Here is a 22,003-nt window from a genome sequence, read left to right on the forward strand (position 1 = left end):
TAGGCACGTGTGTGCATCTCTAAAAGTCCCATAGCTCACTTTTGGGTATCGTGGCTACCTTGTCAGCTCCCATCTCTTTTCTAAGCGAACTCTTCTTCTTGTCTTTATAGATAGCCTACCCTAAATCAAATCACCCATGACTACTACAAGTGTATATTTAAGAGAAGTACATTACTTAAGATTCCATGTCAATGGCCAAGTATCTGAATAATTCAAATAGTGTATGTAGCTATCAAAGGAGTTGTGCTCTGACATTTTAGCCTCTGCACCCTCTCTTTAAAAAGATTCTGGTCCCATTGATTTTCTTTCCATTTGCTGACCTTGTGAAGTGCGAACCCACCATCTCTTAGTGACAACAGCAAAGACTCTTATATACATTATTCTAGGTCAATCTTCCAGCAGGTTCAGACTTATGCTCAGCAGAGGAAAATAAATTATTTAGGATAATTAGGATATTTAGAATTTAGGATTTAGATGCATTTCCTTTTACAAAGCTATATATTTGTCTGTGAATCAGTGAATAGCTGATAATTTTTTGTTCTACAAATGTAATGTGGTGGACTTCTGTAAAAACTATGCAGAATAAAATTACAAGCTATCAATCTGACATAAAACCAATTCATTTTTGAGCAATATATTTGCATTAAACACAGACACAAATAAATTTTTATTCACAAATAGTGTCACTTAAATTTGTTGTACACTAACTTAACAGGAAATTTATAATACTTTATTTCTGGAAGAACAATGTACTAACTGACACCAGCCTCTATAAAATTGAATTTATATTGCTTCTATTTTCCTGCTACATAATAAGGAAAGTGCACGTAAACAGAGTATTTTTATTACCATGCTCTGTGAAAGTCATGCAGAGTATTATTATGCAATACAGTAAAAGCTGTGTGTAGATATATGCACAGGTAAAGGAAAAATTCCTTTGTAATAAAGGGTTTACTTTGAAGGAAAGTATACCAGCAACACAGCTTATAGCCATTCTCAGAAGGCAGATGTTCTGTTTCCAGGAGATGGTAAAAGAGAATCTCTTCTACCATTCAAGTGTTATAAGCAATTAAAATGGCCAACCTTTACATTTGCTCTGAGGGCAAAAAGCTAGGATTTATCATATTAGCTTTATGCATCCAACTGGCTCACACCTGCAGTTGCCACCTGCAGGCCCATGTAACTTCCCCATCATATAAAAACACAAACATAACAAATATAAATGCTTATGATCAAGCTATTTGCTATGCCAACTGGCAGTGGCTCTTCAGTCTCAGCGGTGGCAGCATTTGTCATAGATATGGACACAAATATCATGCAGGGCTGAACTCACTTATTCAGCATTTGTTGAACTATGGGCATCAGGCATGGGCGTCCAGTGCATTTTGCTGTTTAAAGCCCTTTTGTCTCAAATATGGACTTCAGCATTTCTCAGCTCTGGGATTTGGAAACAGTTGTCCATTTCAGGGTAAAAATAACCTTACATACTGACAAAATGGCAACTGCACAACTTACTAAAACCATGCAAATCAGTACTCTGATGCCAGATTCAAGTAGCACCTCGGCTGTCAATGAAGGGAATTATAAGGCCTACATATCACTCCTCGCCCCATCACAGACAGCTTCAATAACTGTTAATCCTGGCCTGCTTTCAGGTGTAATTATGTCAAACACGCCATTGCCAAAAAGCACCTCATATTGCATATCGCTTTTTCAGCTATAAAGCTTCTAATATAGGTAACTAAAGGAAATGAAAGTTGAAAGCTGTTTCAGTCAGTGTAAATAATTCTGTGTTCCATGGCCAATTTTTCCTGGGGTATTAATATAAAACCTAGCTTGCATTTCTACTCCCTGCAATAGCTTTAAACAACTTATTTCATTTGCTGTTCATTCAGTGTAAGCCTAAAATAAGTCTGATCTAAAGAGTCAATAATTTCAATATTTTTCTTTCTTTTTCACAAATCAAGTTTTCTGATGTTTTAAATAAAAAGCGCTCACGTGTCTTTCTACCATCACTTCTTTCTCTCTCAATTATATGCTGTTAGCAAATCCTACCAATCATCTGAAAAAATGATTGGGGTTGGGGTTATTTTCAGGATCTGAAGGACAAACAGGTCACTCCAGGCTCCTTTTATGAAGGGCAGTGGAGCATTTATAACCAGTTTCCGTTTGCTGCTGCTCAAGATGTAAAACTTCCTTCCTATTTGATTATATCAACACTAAGTTTGGCCACTACACAAGACATGTAGTGCATATATCTCCCTCTTTGGTCAAGGTTTAAAGTCAATGCCTTTAGTGAGGGCATACACGGATAACTTTACATCAAATTCTTTATCATTTCATCATGAGTTTTGCTTTATTAACTATAACTTCTTGCCAACTTCCAGTAAGATTAGTATTTGGCATTCACTTGACATCTGTGCATGTCATTCAGCTAAGTTACATTTTTTTCAAGATAGTTTGCTATTTCAAGTAGTTTTTGCAAGCTTCCTTTGCTGCATCAGGCTTACTCAACTTGCCTGCTCATCTTGCTGCATTAACTTTTCTCCCAGGTGTGCTATTTTTGTTACTTGAACTATGTTCAAGCAGAGTTTTATATCTATGTTCTTCCAAAGCTCCTTGAAGCATTTTTTGTTTCCTTTGATCGAGACATATATCTCCTCTTTTTTTTTTCCTCCCAGTATTTTCCTGGGGTGCCAGAACAGCTTGAAAAAGCATAAAGGAAACAATCCCTCTTCTAACAAATGCTGAACGTGGAAGAAAAAAAAAAAAAACAAACAGAGAAGTATATATATGTATTTCTAAAGGCAACTTACAGTCTACTAACAAAAATGGAAAAATACTACATGTCAACTATAAATTCCTCTCTCTTGCAGTTGGAGGAATGTATTTCATATTTTTGTATTATGGTAATATACAAGATATTTCCTTTTTTTTTTTTTTTTTTTTTTTAGTGAGAATAGTGGTAGAGTTGGATACTGGGTGTCATAGCCCTATGCTGTATTGCACAGGGTTATCTATAGATAGATCTATAGATCTCTTTAGAGCTGAATGAACTACACCCTCAAAAAGATCAGGGCGCCTCACTTGTTTCCAATGAGTGTGTCTTTTGATCAAGACCAAAGCTTTGGTACACTTTAAACCCCCTAAAAGGGTACTTATCCTATGACATATAACCTTTTTCAATTAGTTGTTTTTGGTATTAGTTGACATTCCTTCACTAGGTACAAAACCATCTAATACTTCGAGTTTCATGTTTTGCTTTCTCCATAGTTGTTTTCTCCAAATGACTGCCACTACTTCTGCTAATTCACCATCTTTTGCATCTGTTTCCAAATTAAGGAAACTTGTATATTCATTAATTCCATCTACCATACATTGTTTTTAAAAAGGGCTCCTTTGAGTTTGCAGCACCTGTGTCATGCAGGTCCAAGAATGTGCACAGATTGCTGATCTATGTAAAGTGATAAAGTCATGAATAGTTTTTGTACTTTGTTCAACTTTGTCCTGCATGCATTCATCCCCAGATTTCAAAGAATCACAGAACTGTAGGTGTTGAAAAGGGCCTCTAGAGTCATTGAGTCCAACCCCCCTGCAAAGCAGGCTCCCTGCAGCAGGCTGCACAGGTAAACCTTACTTTTTTTTTTTTTTCTTTCCTGTATTGAGTCTTTCAAACACATTCCATCCCCAGCTACACAGCATGAGCTTGTTCCAAATCTTCATGATTTGTTCCAAATCTTCGTGGTCTCTCCCAGTGAAAGATGGTAATTCAGCTGTAAACTAGTCAAATATTTCCTTGTTTCCTTATTCTTTTTGTACAAGCTAACAGTATATTGCTGGTACTTCATGTTTCTGTGGAATTCAGCTCTGCACAAATTACTACATTAAAAATTATTTTTAATCAACTCCACTTAAACTGAAATACCTAAGTAAACAAGTATTCAGATCCAGCTCTGGTCAGAAAAAGGGCTACTTTGAGGCTGTCTGATACTCTTGGCTTTGCTTTCATCCAGGTTTTGAATAATAAGCTACTAACAGCTTCTTCACTTGTCAGTCATGGCTCAAAAGGTCTGAAGAGCTTCTGAAACTTACCCTAGCCTTCTACTAAGCATTTTCTGAATTAATTTTGCTCCTGGCATGATATGCTGCTGAGTTATCACTCAGTGTTCTGGCTTTTGTGATACCAGAGATCCATATAAAACCAATATCCTCTGAATTTAAAGAATCCTAGATTTTCAAAAGTATATAAAGTTTCTGGCAGAGTGACAGAAGAAAAATGAAGGGTAAAATAAAAAAAATAGAAGAGAAGTGAAAAAGATATGGAAGATGGGAAAAATGGATAGAGCAACAGAAGATGAGGTCAAAATGGGAAAGAGGAAGAGAGGAAACCACTGGGGCATGTATCTTCAATTTCAACACTTTACAGATTCCAGACAGTGGTCATAATCTTAGATTGTAATGAAAATCACATTAATTCTACAAGTCCTACAAAAAGCATGATTACAATGAGACTACTTCTGATTGTATGTGAAATACATGGGACATTGAACTATGCATTTTACTGTAGCTCTCATGCTTTTAGTTTGAACCTTGCTTTAGGCAGCAAACTGTCTTTTCACACAGTTTAGATGGAAACTTGATCACTCAGATATTAGACTGAACTCAAACCCTACACAAATACAGGTACTACAGAAATTAGTTTAGTACTGCTGTAAGATCTCAAAGAACAATGCAGGTGTGAATGTCTCTCTGATCCTCTATGATGGCTAACAGCTTCAGGATTGCATCTTGCTTACATGTCATGCATTTTGAAATATATGACTAAACGGACACACACTTCCAAATTAATCAATAGTGCATAATCAAAAACGTGCATTTTACTCCCAACAGAATCACTGACTTGGCCTCACAAGAGGATATTTCCAGGTTACAAGCATAACTATCACCACTGTGTCTGAATATACCCCTCAAAATGCATTAATTCTTCCCCGAAAATAGCACTTCCTTGAAATAGTGTACCTTAGTATCTGTTCCCTGCTGGCATGCTAGTCCAAAAAACTGCCTAATGTGTATAATTTTCAATGAGTATCCCACAACAAAAACAGAAGACAAAATATATGCACCTGACTCTGCTCTTCACAATCACTTCTGTGATGAGCAAGTACCATCACTGCGTACTACATAAAGACTATCAGAAACCATAACCCTTCTTGAAAACTGAATTAAAAAGAAAAAGAAAGCCATTTTTCCATGGACATTGCAATATTGCTACTACTTTTTTTCATTTTTTTTTAACCTCAAGGATAGCAACCATAAATACTTACATCATAAGTTCAGATAAAGAAATATTTCATCATGACTTATATTTTATAATTAATTTTAAATACAATAATGCTAAAATTTGAATTGCATGAAGCATTCTCATTTTGAACTTGTCAATACATCTTCATGTGATGCATCTCCATCACTAGTTCTCTACAGATCCTCATACTCTGACTATTTTAATCAGCTGTTTTTCCTCCTTTATTGCTTCAATTTCTTGTAAAACTGAAAATATATCGCAAAAAAGTGCTACCAGACTCTAACCTTGCTATCCATACATATAGCCATACATTGTTCTCATTTATTTTATAGACAAGGAATCATGCTACTTCTTAAAATTTTATCTTTTAATGTAGCTATGCTCATGTATTACCCCAAATAATCATTTTACTTTTTTTTTAACCCCTATGGAAATATCTATTTTCATTTTGTTGTTGAAAATATTCCAATAAAATCTAGACATAAGGAAAGGAAATTCAAATTGCTCGTTGTTTCCACAGCTGTAGCCTTATTAGAGGAAGTATCTATTTTAATTTCTTTAATGCCAGTATTCTTAGAATAATCACTTAATGTCACCATCACTGTCTACGTCTATTCTTTATTTCTCCCTGACTGTGGTAAGTTAAACTGCCTTGTGTCAATGAAATTTCGTCCAGAGTATTTAAAGAGGAGTTGCTGAAATATTACTTTAATCTGGTAGGTGTTTTAAAACTGTTAAATACACTGTTCTGTAATCTAGAACATAAATAAATTTTTGGTCAAACAGAAGACTAGTCTTTGGCAAATCTTGAATAGTCTTAAACCATCAAACTGCATATTTAAATACCATGTACAGATTACATTCTTTTTCAAATAGCATGCCTAAAATGATAATGAAGAAGCCTTTGCCACGATCTGTCTCTTGTCACCTGCATTAACACATTTTTGCAATGACTGAGAAACAAACCTCTTTTTTCTTGCAAGACAAATTCAGTTTCACTTGAGCTGCAGGGACAGTTTGGGCTATGTATGCAACTTGATATCTACAGTATTTTTAAAGCTGTTGTTTTAGGGCTAATTAATACATTTAAAGAATGGAACCTCAGTCTTTCAGGCTACATACTGTAGCACACAACATCAATTCCTTCCACCTGTCTAGACCAGACTTGGACATAATTTCTGTAATAACATTTATGCATACCATCTTCGTCTGTCTGGATAATGGTCTCCTCACTTTCCTTCCTCCCTTCTGGGTTGGTTAAGATCATTTTGAGGCTGACATTTGTGTACGGAGGCAGATGATCCACAACATGCTGGGGTGCTTTGGGGTCCATGTCCAAGCAGTCTGCCTTGCTCTCGTTGCGTCCACAGAAGTAATGGTAGCATATCGTGACATTGAAAGTGTGGCAACGAGTGATATTGTAACCCAGAGATTCCCAATCCACTGCAATGTGTCTGGCCTGAATCTCAGCAATCTTCAAAGTTTTAGGTGTTCTCATAGGTTCTAGAAAACAGAGTAAATAAAAGAAAAATGTTAATGATGTTCACTCTTGCACAGAATAGTAAGATTCTGTAGATGATAGCTATGGGAATGTGAAAACAAAGGAGATGCACACAGCTGTATTACTGGAAGGAGTACTGTCCTTTGTGCAGATGCCTGAACGCAAAAAACTGCCACAGTTTCCATGTTTCTTATTTCCTCTTCAGGGTCTCTTTGCAACTTTCATGCAGTGATTAAGACTTATTAACAATGAAGAATTGTTATTAATAGTCTAGCAATTCAAAGCAACTGAGAATACAGACAGCAGATGTAAAATTGTCCAAAATGCCACCCAGTTGTCACCACTGGCTTTCCTTCTTAATTTTCACCCTTTCCTCCCATTTTTATTTTTACCTGGGAAAATTAGATAATATATCATAGTGATGAAGAGTGAACATTCACTGCACTATGATTTATCATGCCACAAAGCAATGCTATATGCTAATAAGCTAATCACCTTACTAAGCCAGCAATTACAAAAAAATGATGCAGCTATTAACTGATGTTTATTAATTTTAATAATGAAGCTATCCATTCAAACAAAACCCCTGAGAAATATTATAAAAAAATCTTTTGGATATTCTTATTATATCCCTCTTCTTTCAGATCCCTAAAACTTTGGACACTGCTCTGAGTTGGTAACCTCTGAACTGTGACCCAAGTTCACCTGCTCTCCCCCCGCCAAGCAAATTCAACAGCAGAGGACATGGCACTCCCCAAGCTGTCATCAATCCTTCATCATCTCTCTAACGCATACATTCCTCATGCAAGACTAACTTTTATTGTTGAACTTAATTAAAATGATTACATAATGAAAATCATGGCCATGACTACATATACACTAGGGTTTCACTAGAAACATACCAAGGGGATTTTTATATCTTGCTAACACATACTTCTTCACTACAGAAAATAGAGCTTGCAGTAGGTACAGCTGCAGCCTTGTGTCCTTGTTGGTGTAAGGTCAAAACCACTGAAATCAAGCAAGAAAGTGAAATACAGCACTTCTCTTTCTGGACCTAAGTGTCCTGTGTAACTTGCACTTATGAAATGTGAATCCCAACCATGGTAACAGTAAGCCAAAAGCACAGATGGTATATTGAAACAAGGAAATATCAATCACTATAATCCATTTAGACAAAGTTTTCAGGGCAAAGCACAGAATTTTAGTTTCAAACAACAGAACAAACAAATTCTAGATGTAACATAAAGGTATTTCTTCAGAAAGATGACAATGAAATGGGAGGAGCTATTGACTTTGTCAAGGGTAGAGAAATCTTGACTAACTAGAGGTCTGAACAATTATCAGGTGCAAGAAGTTTAACAAGAGCAAGTGCTGGATTCTGGACCTGGGATGAGGCAGCCCTGTGGAAAGGGATCTGAGGGTTCTGGTTTGACAGCAAGCTGATTCTGAGCCAGCAGTGTGTCCTGGCAGCCCAAAGGGACACTAGGCCCAGCACTGCCACTGAGCAAGGGGAGGGGTTGTCCCACTCTGCTCTGCACTATGCAATCTCACCTCAAGCACTGGGTGCAGTTTGGTTGCCACAGCATAAGAAGCGCGTAAAACTATTAGAGAGCCAAAGGAGGTCTACAAAGATGAAGGTGAAGGATCCAGAGGGCAAGATGAATGAAGGGTGGCTGAAGTCCTTTGGTTTGTTCAGCCCAGAGCAGAAGATGCTGGGGAAGCCTCATGGCAGCCCAGAGCTCCTCACAAGGGGAACAGATGGGGAGTAGTGAGCTCTGCTCTCTGGTGACAGCAACAGGACCCAAGGGAATGTCATGGAGCTGTGTCAGGAGAGGGTTAGGTTGGCTGTCAGGAAAAGGTCTTCACCAGAGAGCATGGAACAGGATTGTCAGGGCAGTCATCATGGCACTGAGCTCCAGGAGTACAAGTGTCTGGACAGTGCTCTTAGAGATAAGGTTTGGATTTTGGACGGCCCTGTGTGGAGCCAGCGGTTGGAGTTGGGTATCGCTTCCAACCCCTATGATTCTATGATCCTTGTGAGCCCTTTCCAGCTCAGGATATTATACAAATCTTTTAGTCTGAAGGAAAAAAAATTGTGCCTATTTGCTTCTATGATCTCTCTCTTTTCGGGTTTTGAAAAAACGTGTTCCCTTTGCCCTTATGTACCAATTTATCACATATATGGGAAAAAATACAAATGCAAAAATAGACGTGCTGGGCAGTAGCCTTCTGAACATATTGTATAATCCCACAATAGAGATGTGAAGCTGAAAGATATCACTGAAAAGTTCCTTGAGAGAGAAGAGATGTGAAGAGAAGGAAGAAAAAAAAAATTTTATAGAATAAACAATGACTCTTCACCAAGTACCAACAGGTGAGAGGCAGTTGTAAACAAAGAAGCAACACAGCAATCTACTGAAGGACCTGGTAAGAGTCTTCAAAACACAAGTATTTCTTTGGCTACTCTAAGTACTCAGAAAAAAAACCAACACATATTCAGGCATTGCTTAGGAAAAAAAAAAAGTATCTCTAAAATTGAAGTAATAATTGTTAACCTTTTTACACACACAAATGACAAAAAAGTTACACATTATGTGATATATTTTGAGACCTAAAAGAGTAAATATTGTTTTGAACTGTAGACTTATTTTTCCTTTTAAAATGGATTGGTTTTTCTCCTTATAGTAATTCTGTATTTATTCTACTAATCCGGGCTATGCTTCCATCCACCACACCAAAAGAACCTGAATTTAAAGTTTATTAGAACTGCTAAAAGAATTATAACATGGTACAAGCCATTTGGCCATGAAGATTGAGACCAGTACTGTTTGAAGCAGACTAATCAGTAGCAAAAAAAATCACTGTATTTTCATCTCGCTTCTTTCCTGACAAACTGTACAATGCATTCATACTGTGCAATATAGAACTTCAAAAAGAAAAGAAGAAAAAAAATTTGTTAATCTTAAAAAAAATAAAATTACAATTTATGCAAATTTTACAAATGTGCCACCGCATCAGAAGAGATACTGAAAAAAATCCTTTATTCCATATTAAAACAGGAAAGAATGAAAGACAGAGTGTGATCTCACTTTCTCACAACTATTCCCTTCTTTGTCAGAAATTAAACAACTTCTGCAATATTGAGATGGTAATTAAAATCTGCCAAGTCTCTCAACAGCTTTGGTAAACTCTGCCAACAGTCCCCACAGCTTCTAAAACGATGCTCTGAAACAACAATTTTACTCCTGCCTCCAGGCAACATTTATCTCAAAGAACTCTAGAGGTAAAGACCAATTGTTTTATACTACCACATCACAAAGCCTCCACCTGTAACACCTCACTAGAAAGCAATCTCCCAATAATTATTTTTCTCAGATAAAACATTACCGAATTTTTTAGCAGGCTTCCCCAAAATCCCAGCATCTCATTAAGAATAATTCTATTCTAGATAGGAGCAAAAGAGACTGCTCATCTGCCACTTTTCCCTTTCCCTATCTTATGGGACTTGAGTTTACTGAAATATTTTCTTTATCCTCCTGTAGTTCAATTTCAATTTATGCATTCTCTTCACATCTCAGGGTATTGTTTCTGTACCACCAAACCTAGTGAATTCACTTTTACCCTGCCTTCCCAGTTGTTGTTTCCCACCTTTTCCTTTTCAGTCATATCTAGAACTTTTATTCAAAATGCCTGGGTATTCAAGTCCATAATGTCTTGCTTCTCTGATGACTTAGTAACATCAAAATGGCACACTCTGCCAAAGTGGGAAGAAATATGACTCTCTCAAAATCTACTCATTTCTTTACCTATCAGCTGGAGTTTCAATAATATTTAATAACAGCAGAAAGTCTTTACTATTTTCCAAGCATTAATTTACCAATTAGCCTTGTGAGACAAATAAGTGTTTATGCTAATTCTGCAAGGAGAAAAAGACACTAAAAGGTTAATAACTTGTTCAAAACTCCAAGGTCATTTAAGTGCCAACAGCAGAAGAAAACTGAGCAGTCCTCAGCTTCAAGTTCACCTATGCTCCAGCTTCCAGGTAGCAGTGGCTCACAGCAGCAGCCCTTCCGAGACCTCATTTACACTCGACCTTCCACTGCCAACACAGAAATGCAAACTCCACTGCACACTTCTAATCTGTAGCTCCTTTTTAGAAGGGTTCATGCCATTTTTCCTAGAACAAATTTGAAAGCATAGCACTGGCTTACTCATTTCCAAGATAATATTCTAAACTTAGTAACTACTTTCAATGAGGGGGAGGATTTTGAAAGATTTTTTTGAGTTTAGAAATTGAGTGAAGCAATTCTTCCTTTGTTTCATAACTAATTCTGTTTTCAAAACTAAAATAAAAAAAAATAAAATTAAAATATTTCTCAAGACTTTCTCTACAATGGAAAACATATTTAACACAGAATACGGTTCCTTGTGGTGATGGCATAAAACACTTCAGCCTCCTGTTGCTGTGAGAAATTCAATATCCTGAGAGTGTCTCAAGCTCTTAAGCATGAACATCCTGACTGGCAGAGTCATATCCTCCAAAAGAAAAATAGCCATGAGACATATGGAGGGTTTGGTGATGGTGTTGCAATGCAAATTTTTAGATCAGTGAAAATATGTAATTTGTTCTTCATATGAGAAGCTGAGGAAAGGACCAGTTCAATCTGAATCTTAACTGGAGACTGCAGGGCACAATTTGTACTATTTTGCCTCAGAATGCCCTTCAGTCTGCATCATTTCCTCCACTAAACCTACTGCCCCATCCTGACTAGCCCCTCTCCTGGGAACATGCTTCCCCCTACCAGACCCACCTTGTCCACAGCCACTGCTACTACCTCCACGCATTTCTCACTGCTGCTTACTGCCTGCCTTTTACTGCATTATCTTCCTCCTCATCACCCTAATTGCATATCTTGTTCTAACAAATACTACTATTTGCTCTTTGACTCGGATCCATCACCCAGTCTGACTGCTGTTACACTTACCAATTAAAAACAGAAGCACTGAGAGAATATAAAGAGAATATAAAGAGAACAGAACCCCTCCCCCCCCCTCCAAAAAACAAACAAACAAAAAAAAAAACCACAAAAAAAAAACCACAACAAAACCTGAATAGTAAAAGAGATTTTTACATTTATACAGACTACTAAGTCCTCATTCCTTATTCAGAAGCAGCATTAAGTAAGACAATTACATGCACATGGCATTCACTTGCAACAATTTATGGATCAAAAAGATTTAACTCAATGTTATGGGATAAAATAAAGAACAGCTTCAGAAATTCTCCAAAGGTTAATAATCCAGGGATAGCTGGCAAAAGAGACAGAACCTGCTGACCTCATACCATCTCTGAACTGCGGGATGATTTAATAAGAAGCTCCAGATAACAGATAAAATGAAATTCAATTTCTTTAGTACTTGATAAGCAACACGTGATATGACAGGTCAATATCAGAGCCTCTTTGTAGAGATTATCTTCACTTACACAGAAATGGCAGTGAAAGGAAAAGACTTCAGTTACAGAAGGAACAAGGTGATATCATGCATTTCCTCAGAACCAATTTTTAATGATAAAACTTATTACCTAAACTAAAACTATCCCATCAAATAAGATTAACGAAGCATAATAATTCTTTTTGGTTTCCTGCCTTTCATCAGAAATCCTAAACTTTGTTTGCAATACACAGTTAGATGAAATGGAAAGAGGATTAGATTTTCTGACCAACAGGTAAAACATTCTTTTGTTTGTATGAAGTGGAAAATTACCAAATTTTAAAGCACAGGCATTTAAGATAAATATAGTGCTTCTTGAATAACACCATATGCTGTCATCCAATGCATCCTGCCAGAACACGCAATTTTTAATTGGAGTTGGCTTTCTGATTTATATATTTTTTTGCCCTCCTTGCCTCCTCATACTTTTTCTGGTACAGTAAAAGACTGTGGGGCTGACTTCAAATCTCTACTTTACCTGCACTGACTGAAATTCATACCAAGTTTAAGAGTATCCAGTCACTCCCATTAATGACACAGAAGGAAAAAAAAAAAGAAAAAAAAGGAATCTTGAGCTTAAGAGAGAGATACGACGCATATATCCACAGTGCCACTCACTACAAGAAAGACATCAAGGCTCTGGGGTGTGTCAAGAGAAGGGCAACAAAGCTGGTGATGAATCTGGAGCACAAGCCTTATTAGGGCAGCTCAGGGGACTGGGATTGTTTAGTCTGGGGAAGAGGAGGCTCACGGGAGACCTTATCCCTCAATACAACTATCTGAAAGGACGTTGAAGCGAGGTGGAGGTCAGCCTCTTCTCCCAGATAACTAATGATAAGACTAGAGGGAATGGCCTCAAGTTGCAAAAGGGGAGATTCAGGCTGGGTATCAGGAAAAACGTCTTCTCCAAAAGAGTGGTCAGGCACTGGAACAGACTGACCAGTGAGGTGGTTGAGTCACTGCGCCTGGAGGTGTTCAACAAATGTTTAGATGTTGTACTAAAGGGCATAGTTTACTGGCGGAATATTGGTGGAATGTGGATGATTGGACTAGATCATCTAGGAGGTCTTTTCCAACCTTAGTGATTCCATGATTCTGTAAGTTTTGAGCAACATGGTGTTTATATCCAATAAAAGCTCCTACATACAGAAGTAAACATATGACAATTACTAAAGGATTAGTGGATTTAAGATAGCAACCCTGTAATTTGAAATGCATTGTTTATGACCGAGCCTCCTTTAATTATCTTGCCCTGATATTTAAAAATAAAAAAGACAAATTTTTCTGCTAATATTCTCAGTCTGAACACCCGTTGGAATTCCCCAGACTTTTCTTTATGAGAACATGAGCCTCTCTGTCCTGTGGCTTCTCCTGACCTTTCCAGGAAGAGTCTCTCCTTGGCAAGTGGGAAATAAAAATGAATTATTCTTAGATGTCACTGTGGATCCTGCTGCTTCCTCGGTTCATGCAAGGTCCTACAAAAACAAAATGTTCCCAAAATTCACAAAAATATTACAGTCAGGCCGCTGTAAAGAATTCATCTAAAAGACCACTAGAAAGAGCACATGAGAATGGCATGAGCAAAAAACACTGGAGGAAGTACAACCAAAACCAGAACAGCTGTGAAATGTGTAGTAAGAAAACAGTCTTTCTCGTTTGCTTATTTCAGCTGCTTTACTGTCAACTATTACTTCTGTTATTAGCGAACAATGAGTTTTAGAGAAATATTTCTTATAGACACTAAGTTCCCTCTCATCCTAAACTCAGTTCAGATTGATGTATATGTAAAGTGTATCACTCATTGAACAGGACTGTACGGGATTTATCACAATTTTCAACAGACAACTGAAGTCTGAGCACAAGAGAACATAAACTCTGATCACTTCTGCGTTTCTCTGAGTGATCTGCTATCTGTCAGCATCCTATTTGCCTTTTTGGTCACTTAACTTTAAGCTCCTAGTATGTAAGCACGTACTTTCAAGTTAGTCATCTAAATTCCATTTATTATTAGGTTAGAAGGATTAAAAACCAAGCATACATACAACATGACCAGTTGAAGAAATTTAGGAGGAGAGAAATGACTAGCTGAAGAAATTTAGGAGGAGAGAAATTGTGCCTCAAAAGTATTTGATCATTATTTCCACTGATAAGGAAGGCAATCCATGACAGTAGTGGATATCTACAGATATCTACAGCAGGTCTGATGACTTTCCCAAAGGCTGCATCTACATCAGCAACATGCACTGTGCATAGAAGAAAAGCACTGGGGCTTGAGATTTGAACACTGTAAACACGTTGCATGGTTTGACTAGCTGCATGTTGGACTCTTGAATCAGTTGTCAGGAAATGCATCACTGAAATCTATTTTCCAGTTGAATTTCAAAGAAATCTGGTTTGCAAATTCTGTGACAGCTCTGTGATACAAAAGAAAGTGTATGAATTGGGGACAGTCATGAAATTTCCATCAGAAGTACATTCCTTTACCAAAGCTAAATCACTAACAGATTGTTTCCCAGTCTCCATTAGAAAAATCCAGGCCAACTTACTTGAACTGGAGTATCCTATAAACAAATTATGTTATGAACAAAGAAAATCCTAGGTAAGGTTACATGTTCTAGAATATACATGACGGAAATCCCTGTGTTTCAAGGATCTACAAATTGAAAAGCACTGAGTTATACAAAGTCCGTAAGGAACACAAATCATACTCCAAATGCCTAAATTACACTGCAAATCTTGCATGGAAAACCCAGATCCTACTGATGTATGACTGTGAATGCCTAAGGGTAATGCTTGCCAGAAGATTACCTACAAATGTAATCTGGAATTGGATATTGCTCTTGGCAGAGTTTAATCTGTCTAAATATGCCCCCAGTGCTGGAGAAACGTAATAACTATGTAATATCTAAAACCAACGCATATTTCTTCAGGATCTTCTTGGGAGAACAGATCTTAAAACTAAGTTGATGTAAAAATATATGTTAAACAAAAATATGATAATAGAGGAAGGTCCAATTTATTCAGACATCACAAGAATGTCACGCATTTCAGTCTAATTTCCTTGAACAGTTTTTTTGTTGTTGTTTTGTGTTGTTTTAAATGAAAGAATAGTTCTTATTTCCTTTTCCTTTCTGGCAGATTTTTGACTAAATGCAAAATCAATTAACAGCATTGGCTTCATCTTTTAATAACTATTTAATGATAGTTTATTAATTGTTTATCTAGAGTCACGGACTGCCAACGTCCCTAGCCAAAACCACACCAAATTATATCACTAATTGGATCAAAACAGACTTTTCATATATTACTGGAATAATAGCTTCATAACTCAGGTACTTATAAAGTATGTGCAATCACTCATTTTCAAAGCTCACATAAGCAGGACATCAGGTAGGAAAGTCTAACTAAAGTATTATTTTTTTCTCCTATTTCCTCAAATCTTGTTCCATATTCCATGACTTTTGTCAACCAAATCTGAAAACTCGGGCCTTTAATCTTTTTAAATTTAGAAGCATAAAGAAATAGTGAACATCAAAGAAAAGTAATTCAAATGAAGTTGAAAGAAGTCATACAATTTGAGGTAATTTCAGCAGTCAGACACAAAATGAAAAATTAACAGGTATCTATTCTCACAAGAAAAACAGACTTATTGAACATCTCCTTTTTCAGATGCGCAACATATACAGAATACAACATAAATATGGATACAAACACAAAAAGAACCCGCCTTGTGTACTTCAGCAGCACTTCACTTATTTCTGATGTGAAATATGCACCCAGAATAAATAAAGCAATAGCATTTGTGCTGTACTAGCAATACAGATTTATTTTGTTGCTAATGAAGGTTATAAAGCTATTGTATGAAAATCTATGAGATTTTTCCCCTTTCATTTCAGTCAGCAACTGACTTATTAAGCCAGTTCAGAAATTTCTTATTGACCGCATACCTCAAGGAGCTGAAGAAAACATCTAAATTATTATATAGATAATCAGCTATATTACTATATAGCTGATTACTCTAATACACTAGTTGCAGTAGCAACAAGGGGATATTCAATATAGTCAAGGAGATATCTTTTTGGATGCAAAAATACAGCTGTCCTCCCTTCAGAGTTATAGTAAGCAATGAAATATAACTTCACGACTGACAACTATTTGCCCATTTCCTCAATAGGATGTTTATTTTTTTCCTTCCATGCATGATTAACCGTTTGTGTATCCTTCATGTGTAATCAATAACTGTGAAGCTTTGTATTACCGTTAGAGATTAAACATCCCCGATAATAAATTCCATTGATTGCTCCAGTTTAGTTTAGCTGCAGGAATCCCGCTTTTTTTCTTTTTCTTTTTTTTTTTTTTAAGTTCTGGGAGTTTAAATTAAAAGGAGTTATATAGTCTAGGAGGAGAGAGAAAAAGTTGACATGACCTCTTTAAATTCATTTTTCCAGATGAGCAAAACTTATCAAGTGTTGTAAAACATGAATCAGCGTGTCAACAAGCATCAAGCTGCAAGAGAAAACACAGGGAAGCCAGACATTTAAAAATTCCTATGAAAACTGTCCAGGGCTGCAATGTGGAGATTGTCACGAGTCAATTACAAAATTAACAGTGATGGGAATAAATAAACTTTTTACTCAGTAAAAAAAAAAAAAAAAATTGCAGGAAGGGCTACATTAAATCATCATCTAAACAACAACAAAAAAGAACAGACATTTATGCACATACACAAACACTTAAATTACCAACTCAGTGAACCTAACCACTTAGTACTAGGAAGAAAGCCTTTACCAACACTTATTTGAATGCAAATCACCAGGTCGCTCAGATGATACATTTTTCACTTCTCTCTGATCCACATTCGTAAACATTACTTTATAGCTTTGTTTACAGCCAACCTATTTGGATGCTTAGGGTGCTATAAGTATTGATGCAAAATACCTAAGTTGGAGGAGTGTAACAACACAAGAATTTTCTACAGATATCATAAAAGTTTCATTTTCTTCCTCTGGAGTATAAAAAGTTCAGTTCTCCAAGTCAGGAAATGTAAATATCACCATATGAAATAAAGTGGCCAAATGTGGAACACAGTCAATAGTAAATAAATAGAAAACACAGAAGAAAGATTAAGGAATAAAACTACTGTCACATCCACCACTGATGACTAAGAATTGCAAACTGCCTGCAACTCTGTCCTTCTGATATTGTGCTTATATGTAACACCTAGCAATAGCTATCATGGCATGCTCTGGCTCTTCTACTTTCACCAAACCAACATATTCCATTATATCTCTATATATGTCATTATATATACCATCTGATCTAATAGTTGATTTAGTGGCTGGCAATCCTGCCTGCAGTAGGGGGGTTGAAACTGGATGATGCTTGATGTTCCTTCCAAGTGAAGTCATTCTATGACATATAGAATTACAAATATTTGGAGTACATATCTGTCATCTAATGTATGATGAAACATGGGTGAAACAAAAATTCATCTAGTGGCTTAAAACACATACCAAAAGCAAAACACAAGATTATCAGTAATAACCTTTGTTAAATCATTACTGAGTTTCTACTGTGTGTACATCATACCTGTCTATTTCATAGTAAATCACAATAAGAAAGGACATATGAATGTCCTTTACCACCTATAAATGATAATCTGTCTACAGCAAATCTGAGTCTTCTCCTCCTGGAATACAGCTAATTTGTTGCTGTTATGGCTCTCATTTAAATTTTAGATGAACAGCATATGTTCAACAGTGGTTGGTACCACGCCACTATAAAGTTATGAGACTGAGATTCTGATCTACTTAAGCTTTACTGCAGAGGAGAATGAATAAAAACCAGATTTAAAAAAATCAGGTAGAAAGTTGCATTTTAAAAATTATTTTTCTGTAAAAAAGTGTATATGCCTGAGATAAATTATTAAAGGGTTGTAAAACTACATTACGGTATAAAATTACTGTTAGAGATTCAAATGATTAAAATAAAAAAAAATTACCAATGAGCTCCCTGTGAATGTTCATGAATTAAATCAGGAAGATTATATTAAAATACATACAGGATCAATGAAAATTAGAACATTTAACATCAAAAGAATTTTCATAAATCTATCACTGTATATATGCCTGTTGTCTACCTTCTGTCTTGCCCATGAAAAATTATTGGCATTAATCTTTTTTTCACTCCAAATGGCAAAATTTGTTGGCTTCTATTGCAGAGAAAAGTATTCCTCAAGTACTTGGACATTTAAGTACTTGGACATTTATTTAGTAAATTGTCTTCATTTTTTCATAGATACAGTGAAAGCCAGGATTATATGTTGAAAAGAGAAGAATGATTGCTTTTTTTCATAAACGCAGACAAAAATAAAACAGGCTGGCAAAAAAGAATTCCTCTAACACTGAAGTCTTGAAGAAAACAGAAACAAGTTTCAAAGATGCTTAGAACTTTAAAATGGTGGAAAGGTGCCAAACAGGAACTCTTTTTATAGCTGGGTACCCAACTATCATGAAACTCATCACCCTTGAATTCTGATGAAACACTGGGACGTAAGTGAATTATCAACTTGTAAAAACTTGAATAATGCAACTAAAAAGCTGCTTAAATTATTGCTCAATGATTGAAGCTGATTCAATATGGTGCCCATTCTCTTTCCTGCAACCATCTGGCTACCCCCAAGGTTTGTAAGGCCATTTTGGGAGCCTGGACACAGACCAGGCATTGCAGAAGCTTAGTTCTTTTGGACATTAATACTGAGAATAAGTCCAAGTCTGCACAGAAGAGCTCTTGAGCTATTTTTTTCATGCAATGGAACAGGGGCCTAGTGACAAAGAATGCAAAAGTAAAGAAAAAGTCTCATTCACAGAAGGAGGCACAGGCAAGATGTAAAAGTGCTTTCTAAAATATGCTGTGTAATCTAAATAATATATTTCCATTTAATATTTAACTGTATAGAAGACTCTAAAAGAAACTTGCCCTACTGCTTCTTGTTCAACTAGTGTTTCTCCGAGCTATTGTTTTCTGGCTAAACAGACACTTGGAAACTTGGAACAGATAACTACAATAAACTAAGATAATTTGTTTTAGAAACAATTTTCCTGCATACTTCCTGTGAGCACTTCTGTTTTATTCTATGGTTCCAGGACATGAAAATGCTACTAAAAATTCTTTAAGAATGTTTGCAGACAACGGTAAAACTAGGTAGGTGATAGTACAAAAAAAGTGGCAAAACCAGACATTTACTGGATGCAGCAAAAGGAAAATGATTTTAGATGCTGTTCATAGTAACTTATAATCCTTTTGAAATTAGATGTTTTGTATAGAATGTGATTATTTAATGAGCAATTGATCTTGCTTTATGCAGAACAGATGGTGTTGTTAAATGTAAAACCAACAAACCTAGTTTTTCATTCACATGTAAATATAAAGGATTAGTTCCTCACTTGCAAAAGAAGTCACCACTCTGTATTATGTCTTTTCTTATTCCAGGTATCTATCTAGTCCAACTGTCAATCCTATTAAATAATTCTAAAACATTTTGACTTTCAAAAAGATACTGTACTAGCACAGTTGTCTTGGCTGTATAGCTACAGCAAAGCAACTGCTGATGTGATAGTGAGACCAGCACTATTCTAACAGTCACCCAAGAGAGTGTCAATCATGCTTGCTGAGTAAGTGGAGCATTAAATTATTTTTTTATGCCTGTGTTGTACATGCTGAATCACTGTCATCATATAATCACAACAGAATACAAAAAAGAAAAGCAGCCAATTAGTCAAGTCAAGACCACACAGGCAGACAGACTATAATTTGGAAGTGTGGACTAATTGCTGGACACCAGTATAATGTCACAAAACAGATTTATTGATGAATGCAGTAAATGCTTAAGAATAAAAACAACAATCTCCACCATTCCAATGTATTACTAAAATGTTTAAGAATTCTGCTGAGTGTCTGTTAGTAATTTTAGAGCTAGCTTCTCTCTGCTGTAATTTTTTTTAAAATCTCTTCTATCTCTTAACCTGTAGGGATTACTTTGTGAGAACAAAATAAGCACACGTGCAATCTACTACTGTCACCTCTAGTCACTAAAATCAACCCACCAGCACATAACTGACCACCATGATAATTTGCTAGATTAAAAATCTGTTGTAGGATGTCTTTAATACACAAATACAAAATCCCTCAGAAGTAGTTTGAAGACTTAAGATTTTTCAAAACATTTTCTGCTTCCCACTTCAAATATATTTGACTCATGATATCTTTTACACACTCTTCTGTGGCATGTTCATATTAATACCTATTAAGACTACCTAGCAATTACTGGCTTTAATCTTCTGCTACTGGCTAAGTTCTCCATTACTGTCTTCTCACTTTCTCCTTGAATTGACCTTTGCAGTTATGGCAACTGCTGTCTCCCCAAGTTCATTAAGGCAAATGTAATTTGAGATGCCATAATTTCAGTGAATATAAGTGGTAATAAGAAAACAATAACAACCACCAAATAGTTGTTTACCTTCACCTGTCCCTACTGACTCGCATATCCGGAAGAGAGACTGAATGATAGTATAATAGAATTCTATTCGAAAAGGACCTCTGAAGATTGTATAACCCAAACTTCTGCTCTAAGAAAGTGTATCAGGTCACTCAAGAACTTGTCCAGCCTATTTATGAATATCAACAAGGAGGAAGATTCTGTATCAGGCATGTCCAAGCCATGACCTGGCACAGCTCGCAATATGGCCACACTTCGCCCCTCCGCACTATAAAGGCAGCAGCTCTGCTTGCCAAACACCCAGAAGTGCACCCATTGCTCAGTACCAACCGAACACTGGTGCACTATTAACCCCATCTGGGCTGAAAGCAGAGCAGGGGGAGGATGCAGTGCAGTGCCAGCTCAAGTGATGGCAAATAATGGTATGGCACTTCGATACATTAGCTAAACACAGTTCTGTGAATAACAAAAAAAAAAAAAAACAAAAAAAACCCAAACCAATAAAAATGCAGCTGTGCTTTCTATTTGGATAAATTAATTTGAAAACAGGTTTCAAGATTGCTGAAAATATTATCAATTTTTTGGTATATTTGTTTTTCTGTTCTCGGTTGACATAAATACATTACCGGCAAATTTTCAAACTGCATGTACTGAGCTGCAACTATGTACTTTACTCAAACAAAAATCTGATCATTTCTCTTTACTAGACTTTTCTAAGACCTATCTTAGAGAGAAATATCTCTTGCTTCACAGTCATGCCTTATTCATGCCAGTTTGCAGTATGTAGATTTATGAACAACTATTTTGAAGGATGAAACACAAGAATAGTAAAATTTCATCAAAAATCTCTGAAAAGCAGCTTGAGAACTCAATAAAAATTGCAACCACTGCCATCTAATCAGACTGGTGGGTTAGTTTCACAAAAACAAGGTGAAATATCCCACTTGTTTTGCTGTTTCATCGCTCTCTCCTGCTTTTTTAAATTTATTTTTAATATTCTAATATACATATTAACAGTTAAAACAAGTTTTGTTACTTATATATTTGATCTGGGTTGATCTGAATGTAATGCCTCCTGTTTTATGATGTTGGCCCATGACACCAGAAATGGCTGTTGGTGGTATGGCAGCCCATACCCACCAATACACTGGTATTTTTCCATTACACTTTGTTGCCATCTGACAGATGGCAGCAGAGGGGTTGTCTG

At 36.3% G+C, this 22,003-nt stretch overlaps 1 protein-coding gene across 8 annotated transcripts in view; it reads right to left on the reverse strand.

Moving 5' to 3' along the window:
- The window catches only part of PTPRK (protein tyrosine phosphatase receptor type K), a 393,137-nt gene that overhangs the window by 79,825 nt on the left and 291,309 nt on the right, over positions 1-22,003 (reverse strand). For all 8 annotated transcript variants that reach the window (XM_052698882.1, XM_052698920.1, XM_052698873.1 and 5 more), the window contains exon 8: positions 6,503-6,805. In XM_052698882.1, coding sequence (XP_052554842.1) covers positions 6,503-6,805 — 303 coding nt within the window. The remainder of the gene's footprint in view (positions 1-6,502; positions 6,806-22,003) is intronic.

The sequence above is a fragment of the Tympanuchus pallidicinctus genome, unplaced genomic scaffold (assembly GCF_026119805.1).
Source record: "Tympanuchus pallidicinctus isolate F22 unplaced genomic scaffold, pur_lepc_1.0 scaffold1, whole genome shotgun sequence".
Taxonomy (NCBI): Eukaryota; Metazoa; Chordata; class Aves; order Galliformes; family Phasianidae; genus Tympanuchus; species Tympanuchus pallidicinctus.